This window comes from Pinus tabuliformis, chromosome 7 (genome assembly GCF_031772625.1).
Source record: "Pinus tabuliformis cultivar Carrire ecotype Pingquan chromosome 7, CPIR1, whole genome shotgun sequence".
NCBI classification, from domain to species: domain Eukaryota; kingdom Viridiplantae; phylum Streptophyta; class Pinopsida; order Pinales; family Pinaceae; genus Pinus; species Pinus tabuliformis.
The window spans coordinates 921,880,858-921,892,866 of record NC_142293.1 but is presented as its reverse complement, the minus strand read 5'-3'; the positions used below and the strand labels follow the sequence as shown (position 1 = coordinate 921,892,866).

The 12,009-nt window shown below is 37.7% G+C and overlaps 1 protein-coding gene across 1 annotated transcript in view; it reads right to left on the bottom strand.

Moving 5' to 3' along the window:
* LOC149250661 (histidine kinase CRE1-like) overlaps positions 1-11,273 on the bottom strand; it is a 50,851-nt gene extending 39,578 nt beyond the window's left edge. The window contains exons 1-3 of the mRNA XM_089459170.1: positions 10,069-11,273; positions 9,081-9,317; positions 8,771-8,940 (exon numbers count right to left, since the gene is read on the bottom strand). Coding sequence (XP_089315296.1) covers positions 8,771-8,940; positions 9,081-9,317; positions 10,069-10,497 — 836 coding nt within the window. The 5' untranslated portion in view covers positions 10,498-11,273. The remainder of the gene's footprint in view (positions 1-8,770; positions 8,941-9,080; positions 9,318-10,068) is intronic.
* Positions 11,274-12,009: the final 736 nt, after the last annotated feature.

Sequence of the window (12,009 nt, the reverse complement as noted above, 5' to 3'; positions counted from 1 at the left end):
TAGAAGCACTCAATGGGTGCTTGACCTAAAAATAAATTTCCCTTGAGCATGAAATCCATGCCTCAAGAACACAAATAATAAATTTATTTTTCTCTTTTCATCAAATACATAAAATCATGATTACATATGCCATTATGAAGGCTGAACCTAGTTACATATTTCAACACTCCTTAACTAGGGAGGTATTCATAATCCATGCAAGGTACTTGGACATTCTCAATCTGAAGAATTCTCATAAGAAAAGTCGGATTGGTAGCCCATTTGTATAGCATCATATCATCCAACATTGTCACATAGCAAGGCCTTGACTAATAGCCCTATCTCTCCACAAGATCAGAGTGCAATGTTGGCAAAACCAATGATTTAATGACACCCTCATTATTGTCTCTCTCGGAACATACCCCACCCGGGTTCTCTCAGAGTATGTTCCACCAATACTATTCTTATCTTGGATTCCCAATCCTCAAAGAATATTGGTCCTCTATGACTACTCTTATCTTGGATGCCCTACCACATTCTCAAAGAGTATCATATGCCAGATCCTTACCCAATCCTCCATTTTTTCTTCCCAAGTGAAGACAAGAATGATGTGTCTACCTCTCCCTCTCAACTAGGGAGGATATACCCATTCCAATGAAGGAATGCACCCATTCCTATAAAAGGAATGTACCCAAGCTCCCTCTTAACCAAGGACTTGACCAAGCCTCCCCTTAACCAGGGACTTGCTTCCAGCAGCTCTCTAGGTGGAGATCATGGGACAACCAATTGCTTGTAGGACTCCCTCTTTCGATGTCATGAATTTCTTCTTTGTTATGGAGCCTACATCTTTTGGGACTTCTTCATAGGGCATCGACCATCCATCACTTTCATTCATGAATCATGTCAGTCATGTCATCCTTTCTTTCATCGGAAAGTGATTCACTAATCCATATCTGGCTTTCCTTCATACAGCGACCTTATCCGCATCATGTTTTCTTCAAGATCTTATCATCCCACCACATGAGTATCAGTTGTAGATGACATCTACAACTCTTCCCTTGGTAGCCCTACATTAGCCCATCTAGATATTGTTCAAAAATAATAAAAAATGAACATCAAATTACCTTTGTGATGGTCTTACATCATGACATTTGCTTGTTGTATCAACATCCTACATTCATATTGACACATCTCCAAAAAGATATTAAATGTCAAGGGTCATCTTCCTTTCTAGACTTCTTCAGAGTCTTCATACCTTTTCCATGGAGATGTCACGATCAATTCTTCTAGTTATCAGATGTTGATTTCCTTTTCTATGTGACAGTAGTTGCATCTTTCACAATCTCTCCTTACTTTCTTCACATATTGCTTCTCAGGAACTTCCATTCATAGTTCCTTCATTTTTATCAACCACCTCATATTCCATATGAGGACTTATTATGTTGATTTCATCTAGTCAATATGTGAACCATGCCTTTATGCATCCTTCCAAAGGAGGAGATCCCTTTCTCTTGATCATGCTCATGAGGTGGAGCATTTATCCATGCTATCTGCAACTATATGACATGACTCAATTTTATCAAATACAAGCATACATACCTCATCTCTTCCTTTTGGTCATCTAGACTTCCTTCAGCAGCTTCCTTGATTGAAAGAACTTCAATCACCTTGACCTGCTTCACTTCTTTTGACATCATACCATCATTCCATGAATCCCATACAAGGTGGAATTCTCGACGAGACACTTGCTTCTTCCAGTAGGTGAACCTTCTGATGAAGATTCCAACGGAGGATCTTGATCATCCTCATCCTGCAAATGCTCCTTTTTGAATGATGTATGATGAGCTCTATACTAGATGACTTTATTTTTCCCATAAGTACTACTTATGCTTCTAATGAGGTTACCAAGAGCTACATCCTTCTATAGGTGACAACCATAGACTTCTATTTCAACTATCTTTCATGCTTCTTTATGATGATGTCACGAGCTCTTGCTTTCAATCGTATGCTTCTATGATGCCATCTCCTAACATGATGCATCCTATCATGCTTCTAATGATTCCTACCATGATAGTTATACTTTATAACAAAAAACTTGAAACATAAACTTGAAAAGAACTAGGTGAGGAAGACTATCTCAATCATAGTAGAGATCTTTTACTTCCTCCTTCTTGGATTTCTTCTTTTCAGCTTCTTCCACTTCTTCAATGATATGGGCTTCTTCCCTTCCTCTTTTGTTGTTGTCCTTCTTGAGCTTTGGACAATCTCTCTTGTAGTGCCCATATTCATGACAACAAATGCATTGAACCAAGCTTTCCAAACTTCCCTTTTCTTCTAGCCATGGAAGCAAATGCTTGAGCTTGCTCGCTTGATTCTACATCAATTTTTGCCTTCAGCCTAGTTTCTTTGATTTTGCACAATGACCATAGTTCATTGAATGGAGTAGCTTCCTTCTTCCCATAGATGTTTGATGTGAAGTTGCCCCATTCCTATAGTAGTGCATTGAGCACTATGTTAGTCATTTCCTTGTCAGACATTATTGCTCCCAACTCTTGGAGTTGGTTTCTTATTTTTGACACCCTCATAAAGTATGAGGTTATTCCTTCTTCTTTTGATATCTTCATCTTGTAGAGCTTGAGCTTCTTCTTTCGGCGGTTCAACAATTAAACCCTTAACATAACCGACGACTTCATTTTTTATGAGGATCAAATCTATCCTCTTCTTCCATGCAAAAAAGTTTGACAACCCAACCAATTTGTTGCTCTCCTTGCAATATGAAGTCATTTTGACATATTCAAATATAGATATTAAAATACTTGTCAAGTGAAGATATTCCTAGATGATGAAATCTTCAGCTTGGTGCCTTCTTGATTTTGATGATGATGTAGATAATAGATGTCTTCCTGGTGAAGATGTATTTCTTCAGAAGTGATCCTTGGCTCAAAGGGAGATCACATTGATTCCTTGATGATGACGACAATGGTTTTTCCTGTTTTTCTTCTTTCAAGACAACACTAGTTAAACTTGTTTCACAACCTCAAATTTCGGCCCTTATTTTGAATTTCGGCTTGATGTAGCAGTTCTGCAATTTCGGCCTTTTCTACAATAACCATAGTTCACACGTGTGGCTAGAAGATGGACAAATTTGCCTCCTTTCCACTTCGCTTGCCTTTGGCTACTAGCAAGGGTGCAAATGAAAGTAACACTTGGTGCAATAAGTGGCACTATAAAGCATGTACTATGGTTCTGGTGAAAGCTATTTGAGAAGCCATCCCAGTGTATTGAATCTCACTACCCCAAATTCCCAAGGTCATCTTGGGCAAAATCAAGCAGTTTTCTTTTAGATTTCTCTGAATCAAAATAGAATAATAACATTTCTTTGGTGCTTGCCTCTTTATCTGAAAGGTCTAGACTCTAGGGGGTTGGGGATTGAAAACATATTTCACTTCTCAGAAATGTTGGCTGCCAAAAAAGTATGGGGTATCATACAAGGCACAAATTTTGAAAGAAAAATGCTTTCCTCAGGTTTCCTTAGTGGATTAGATAACGAAACCTGTTAAAAAGGTGCCACATGGATCTGTCATATGGAAAGTCATTTTAAATGCCTTCCCTCTCACAAGTAAGTGGTTGATCTGGAGGATCAAAAATGGGGTCCAAGTTCTAATAGGGAAGGATCCTTAGATAGGGAGTAACAACAATCACTTACCCCCTAACCATATGCTCTGAGCACTGTGGAAAAAGTCTCGATAAAATCGCAATAACATAGGGAACTCGCGATCTTTTCAACTCGCCGATGTTATTGGCCAAGTTTTTCACAATTTTTTCAAAAATGAAAAACTCGAGATTTAATGGTAAAACTCGGGATAAAATCGGGAGTTTATCGAAAAACTCATGAGTGAGGTGTCGGGCCACATATAAGTTAAGAAAAGGGTGATTTTTCCACTCATTTTGCACTCTAACCTTTGCGATTTGAGCCTATGGAGAGAGAAGGTGTTTTTCACTGCCCAAGAGGAGGATATTTACCAGTGTTGTTTCGTGGATTTGGAGGGGCAGAGGAACTCAGTGACTGATTATTTTATGACATGTGGGTGACTCATGATCATGATATACATTTATTATTATTTTTGATGATATTTTGACTCTTGAGACAGAGTCAAGACTCAAGATTCAGGACTTGTTTCATTGTTGATATGTGACGTAGCACTAGACTTCTTATACATCTTATATATTAGCTTTCTTTTCATATTTATGTGGCAATGCATTTATTTGATGTTGTAGATACTTTACATCTTAATTTTTTTTAAATGAATATTTTTGTACTTTCTAAATTTTGCCGAGTTTTTGTCGATTTTTTCAAAAACCTCCCGACTTTATTGACTTTTTCAATTTCCGAACCCTTACCAATTTATTCTCGAGGTCGACTTTTTCCACATTGGGTTAGAGATCCAAACAGGGGAGGGCTTTACTTCCTTAATCAAATCATGAGAAGGGATTACACCACCCATCAATGCCATTGGATGGCATGGAAAGAAGTTGGAATCAGAGCTGACTATGCACCCCCATGGAATCACTATATCAACACACTTCAGGACACTTTTGTTTCTTCATCAAACTAGGAGGATCATCTCATATGGTCCCTCAACCCCACTGGTGGATATGTTCCAAGGCTTGGTTAATCTACCTCGACTCAGGAAAGTAGAGCAGATACTCCACCATGGTGAGAGAAAATAAATTTGCCCAACCAAAGCAAAATGGTTCATGTGGCTTCTATTACATAATAAGGCTCCCACATGGAATAAAATTCAACACAGAAATTTTAATGGTCCCAGAAGATGCAATCTCTGGAGACAGGACACTAAATCAAATCATCATCTCACCCTTGATTGTAACTTCTCACTAGCAGTCTGGACTGAAATACAAAGAACAACAGGTCCATCTTGTAGATGGGGTGGAGTTTCTAACGTTGAAGCCCTAAACAGTTGGATATGCAATCAACATACAAAAAATTTTAAAGTTCTCCTCTTTATTGTTGCTCGGGGTATCTGGATTGCCTGGAATCACTTTCTATTTGATGACAAATATTCCTCTCCCATGCATTGTGCTCTCCAAAACCTTGCTGTCTTATCAGCCTATATGCAAAGTTCTTCTCCTGCGTATTTGAGATCATGCCAGGACACTATAATACAAAAGGACATGACCTAGGCTTCTTTTGATGGGGCTGCCCCAAGGGAATCCCTCTCAGGGAGGGGCTGGCAGAACAACAGACCATATCTTTCTCAGCCGGAAATGGGCATGCATCAAGCAACTATAGTGAGTTAATGGCTTTAAAGCTCACTCTGCATCTAGCCAGGGAAAAAGGATTTTCCTAGTTACACATTTATGGCAACTCCCTTCTTGTTATCAATTGGATGAATGAGGACTTCCCATTGCATAATTACTCTCTTATGCCTCTCTTTCAGGATATGAAAAGAAGTACAAATCATCTCTCACCCCACTTTCAATCATTGGTACCTGTTGGACTCTGTAATGCACCACCAACCTTCTAACACACTGTGCTTGGTATCTTTTCTGATCTAATCCATGATTGTGTCAAGATATAGGCACATGGAAGATATATGAAAAAACCCAGGAAGTCTCTTCAGAATACTTTCACAACTCTTGGCTCCAAAGCTGGGCAGCTGAACCTTTAAGATGATTTAGATCGTTTATTCCTTTGAAATCCATTGTGTGAACAGTTTTCTAAAGTATGTGAATAGACAAGTTTTTGAACTGAATGTATGGGGACAATTTTGATGAATATATTATGATAATGTATATGAACAGCTATGAACTCCTGCAGGTTGATGTACAGGAAAGTCTGATAAACAGGTCTTTTTGGCTTTGTTTTCAAGATTGTGATTATAAGACAGCTTCTAGCTGATTATATTTTTGAAATTTATTGCCAGCAAGAGACTCTTTATGATTGGAGAGGTTGGGCTATCAGCAAAGAGAATTACATTGGCATTTACAGTTGTAATTTTTTTTCTTCACAGGAATAAAATTATTTGCTTTTTTCCTTAGAAAAAAGGTACAAACAGTAAGTATAAATAGACCAGGAAGTTTTATACAAGAATCTCCTTGGAGGATCCTTCCAAGAAGAAAAGCCAGATGACTATAAATGAAGGCTTGAGTGAGTAGCTATACTCTATAGTTAATCATTGTAGAATGAATGAAGCTATAGATACGAGTCATAATACGATTATGTTCACAGATTTTTTACAAACTGTCAGCATATGGCTTATTGTGATAAAGTACATCTTCATGGCATACTATATCAATATAAGCCATAATACAACAATGTCCACAAATATAGTACAAATTATCAACATATGGCTTTGTCGTAAAGTATGCCTTCATGAGGTAGTATACAAATATATACTATATAAACTCCTTATGAATAGCTAATTTGCTTAAGTTGTCAAATGGGTCTAGCTCAGGTCATTGGGAGGAATGATTGTTATCCTCCCCACTCAAGTTCAATTCGCACAAGTAACATGATGAGCTCTTAATGAGTATATTGTTGTAATGGTTTTCAACGTTACTGTTGACCAACCTTATGCCTTGAACATTCTAGGATTTACCCTGGCTATCATCCTTGGAATGAGGGGAAGTATTCAAAGGTTTTCCCCGAGAAATGTGACTTTGGGAAAAATTAAAAATTTAAAAAAAAATGCCTAATCCACTTTAAATATGGGTAGCACAAATCTTCCTCAAAAATGTCAAACATGTCCCTGCAAATACATCGTACAAAATTCCTCAAAGACTTTTCAGAACCATAAGAAAGTTTAAAAGTCAATCTACGTACATCAGAGCTTAAATAAGATTAAAATTTCATGGAAATATGGGGTCCTGGAAATTAAGCCCTTGCATCTTTCTGTAATACATTCATTCAATGCAAAACACCAAAACCATGTTAAAATATTTAATCCTCAAATTTTACAAAGAAGCACCCCTAAAAGTGCAAATCAAGTTGCGTTGAGAAGAATATAGTGTTGTAAGAACAGTCCAGGTAATCCGGTTTGCTACAGAGGGTTGGCAATTTTATTTGCAACCGTAAATTAAAATTCAAACATGGGTTAATCAGAGGATAATCCTTTTGCGGATATCAGCTCCAATCGGAACACAATGGAGAAAAATAATGGGAGACGAAGGACTGAATTATTAATGTGAACGCATATGTATGAGTAGACAACGCCAGAGTAATTGCCTCGCATCACTCTCAACCATCCATGGTATAATATATTTTTACATTATAACCAACCTTGGCAACAACATGTGAGGCCTAATCTTCTGATTGGCGCTTCTCCTGCTAGTGAATCCAACGATGAACACTCCAGAACCAGATACTAGGCTAATAATTATATGAACATCGTGCATATAAAATGTTTGCGTCTTTTGATAGCCATTAAATCAAAGCAAAATTCAAAACACAGATGACGGAGAAGATAATCCCTCTGCAGGAACATTACGCCATCAAAGGGCTAAATTGCCAATGCAAATGGATGCATGTGATTAGACAACTCATCCAATCAAGAATAAGCAACCCTTTTTTAATAGAAATGTTCACGACATTAATCTAACATATCACCTAGCCATCTATGGTCCAAGGAATGGTTACATTGCCTATCCACCATCCTTGACAGCAATATCTTTGTGAATTAAGATCTTCACTCTGTGGTCCTTCTCCTACTAGCAAATCTAACGCTAAGAACTTCACAAAGCCCAAGCACTTCACCAGTATTGTTTAACTCAAAGATCAGACATTTAAATTTGGAAGTTGAAACCAATCTCAAGTACAATGAGCTCAAGTGAGGTACGTGTACAATTTCAAAATACAACTCAAGCAATGACATTCCATAGTAAAGATATTGAAAACTATAGGAGCAAAGAGCATGTTTCAGAAGAGTCCAATCGTGACCTGCACTTCCAAAAAGAACCATTCTCATTTCCTGGTATCTAATCCTTATCTGGTCACAAATAAATCCTTAAGAAATCTCCAACCATCACTTCTTGTTGCATACTATCTCAAAGTTCACCCAGGAAGTGCAGCTGCCAAGGAAGTTTGACTAAAATTATTTCCTATTAAATGGAAAATTCCCTAAACCTGAGGTTCACCCAGGCCTCAAGTTCCAAATGGCAGCACCCACAAAATTATGAATCATATATAGTCACACCAAAGGTCAGTATCAGCCTCTTCGTGTATCAAAATTATCTAACAGAAGTGTGGTATTTAGATATTACTTCCATTAGATTGGAAAATCTATGGTAAATAACCCAATCATTCAAGATGTGTTTATTCCTCGCCTCGGTCTAAATATGCCTCCCATTCTATATAGTTTACAATCAGAAGGTCTACCAATGACACTTGTGTGTGTAAGGACTACTCAAACATTACTTTGGGACTGAGCTTTTAGAAACTTTTGAATGACTGGCTGTATGTTACTATGGCACCTGCTTTGACGAAACCTGGCTTATGATCTAAGGTTTATGAAAATAGAAGCTTCAGAGTCTTCTCCAGTTCCAAATAAATCAGATAGAAGGTCAAATTCGTTGATAAGGTACTGTAATCTAGTGCAATGTCATAAGAGTTCTACTGATGCAGCATTAAAGCAGAGTTGGAACCAATGGGCAAGTTAGCCAGACAAGATGATCACTGAAATGACACAATTCATATTTCCTTTATCAGAAAGAATATCTAAAATTCAGGACATTAAAATCAGTATTACTAGGAATTTGGAAGTCTATGACCAACCCTGCAGTTGCTTTAATTCGCTCCTCTTCTGTAGCATCTGGAGAAAGATCAGTATCATAGACTGCAAATGTCAAAACAACCCCAAGGTGATTTGACTCCAAAAGTCTGAAGGGACTTGTAAGGACTGCCTTTCCAGTAGCTCTGGCTCGCAAGATATTTTCACGATCCTCCTGTTTACACAACAACATAGATTTGTGAGCTCATCCACTGATAATAGAGGCATAGCCTTATTACAATAAATATGTAATTATATTTTGATCCATATTGAAGCTTAAAAATTAGATTCATAACCTGAAGTCCGTGCTCATACCTCTCCAGACATCATGTCAAGAGATGCTATATAGGAAATAGTCTCCTGTGAAAAGATTGCAGGAGCATATTCATCCTGCACAGGTGAAGGTTCCTTGGACTTCATCATTTTGATTGTCCATCCTTGCTGCCTCTCGAACTTTTCCCTTTCCACATGTAGAACTTTTTGGGCATATGCCACACCACTCATTAGGGGCCTCTCAAAAGCAGTTCTTGCAGTGTATTCAGCAAAAGTTTTCTGTAAGAAACACAAAGGTAAGTCAAAAGTTAAATTCCTTTAAGGTTTCTCTACACCCAAAGGGAAAATTCCAAAACGTTATCAATATATCCTAGGACTATCTCAAAACAGAGACAGAGCTAATACAAACAAGTCAAATTGCCTTGCAGTTCCTATATCCACCTCTTAGATTGAAGCCTATTTGTGTATGCACATGATATGGATCAGAATAGCAAGCACTATTTGACCGATAGGATCTGCTAAATTAAAGTAGAAAGAAATTGTCAATTCAATCCTACTTGTTCTGCAGATAATAGGCTCGGCCAACGTCCAATTTCCTGCCAGGATGCAAGAAAAAGTGTCATGCAATGCACACAGTGCAGGAAATGGCCATCCGAAGACCGGTATCCATGGCATAACGCTGCACGACCATATATAAGGCAAGCTGCTGACAAACAGAACTCAAATGAACAGCATAGGCTGAAAAGTTTGGGAGTGAAAATCAACTCAAAGCTATTTATGGTGGCCGCTCAAGCAGTCAAGGATGCTAGTTGCAAACAGGGTGCTTAATACTTCATAGCCCACAAACTCGTTACTTGAATAAAAGCGCAGAGACCACCTACGCCGTTATAGTAGACGCGAAGAACACAGGTCTCTAGGGCTTGAATTTATCATATTATTTTCTCTTTTCTGAACAATTTGAAAATTTCTCTGTAATTATGAACTCAAAAGGTGGCATAAAAAGGGAAAAAAAAGGGAACTGATAACCGACCTGATCAATTGCAGAGGGCTTTTTCCTATGGTGAAAAGTAGAAACCAGTATTGCCAAGGCATGAACATGATTCATACTAACAACAAACTGATCCTGCAGCATCCTGGCACGCTCATCGCACATACTAACCAGCACCTCGTTTCTCCTTTCAATGATATCAGTATTCATGGAACGAAAGATATACACAGATACTATGAACGCAACCAGAACCCATATAGCCAGTGCCTTTGTGTGCCATGTTTGTCCAATCTGTGGACAGGCTGACGAATTCTGCTTCTTTGCAGATCTCGACCACCACTTGACAGCTAACTTTGTGGAACCACCACCATTATGGTTCATATTCATGTTCTTACTTGCAGAAGCAGAGAGTAAGCCAGTGCCATTAGTTAACATCTTGGCTTCCAGAGAGCAAGTCATGATGTTACACATTTGAAGATAAACTCCCCCAAGTCAAATGACAGTGAAATTTTAGTACATTAAGATAGTAGTTGTAGTTTAACCTCAGCCCACGTTCTATTTTTCGACACCAGCTTCCAACCTGAACCAATATAAACTAAACTTACGGTGAAGTATTAGCAGCTTCTAAGCCATGGTGTGGAAGCTATGCTGGATTATTGTATTGAGATACAGAACACATGGTAGTTCTGCAAATAAACTGCCCCCGTCTTTAACACAAATTATCAAAGGGCATGGAGAGAATTCCATGTACTAGTATTCTCCATTGTAATGGGTGCCAATCCTTTCACTTCAACGAGCCATCTGACCCAGAAGCCTGGTCTAATCGATATCCTGCCTGCTTATTAGACTTCACAATACTGCTCTTTCGCGGCTGAAAGGACCACACCCACCTGGGATTCAATATGGGTAGTCTGATTCTGACGTCAAAGTTGTGATTTTAGGGGGAGGTCAGTATCATTGCAACGACAGTATCCAAAAGCCTACACAGAGAAAAGGCTGACCTTAAATTCAACCAGCAATGTATGTTATCCTAGAATGCTGTATCGTATTTTATGGGGTTTGTAGCTCCAGGGCAGAGCAGGGCAATGTTGGTGATAGCGGGAGGTAAGCGGGCAATTGAGACTGAAGTGACAGGGTATGTATGTATATATGTTTATGTATATGGGCACTGTCAAGCAGGAGGCTTGAGTTCCGTGCTGTGAACAGTTTGAAAGAGGGACAGGCCAGCCTTCTGATTGGGTCCATTGCACTGCCATCCTTTTTCCCATTGAGAACCGTGCTGTTCCTCAGCTTGCTCTTCTTGGGCCTGTAGCTTGATTTGACGAAAACTGCGATTGACAGGGGAGGCTTAAATGTGGTTTAGACAATAATGGTATGCTTTTCTAACGGTTAGCCTCATGTGAACTAATTACCTTCCTGATCCAATTTATTATTATCGATCTTTCAGAAAGAACTGGACAAACTGAGTATTTTGGGACAAATCTAATTTAATAAGTTGACAGAATTAAAAAAATGGTGTCATATTGGGAGGAGTTAAATGTGGTAATGGACAAACTATTTTCTTTTTCAGACAAATTCAACTTAATAAATTTATTAAACAGATACCATCATCATCGATAAACTGATTTTATTTTTTAATTTCAACCTAATAAGTTATATATATATTATAATGACGAGAGTTAAATATACTTTTGATAATAATAACATGTTATTTATTTAATGTAAGGTTAGTTTATTTATGGGATAGACGAGTGATATACTTATTAGATGCCATTATTAGAATTGTGTGAAGCGGTAGTTTAGATTAGGTTTGGGATAATATAATTCTTTAAAAATGACTTTTATTTCTAAATAAAATAAATATTATTTTAATTTATATTTAAAATATATATATATATATATATATATATATATATATATATATTATTTTAATTATTTAAAAAAATATTTATTTAAAAATTTCAACAATTTACATTATTTTAA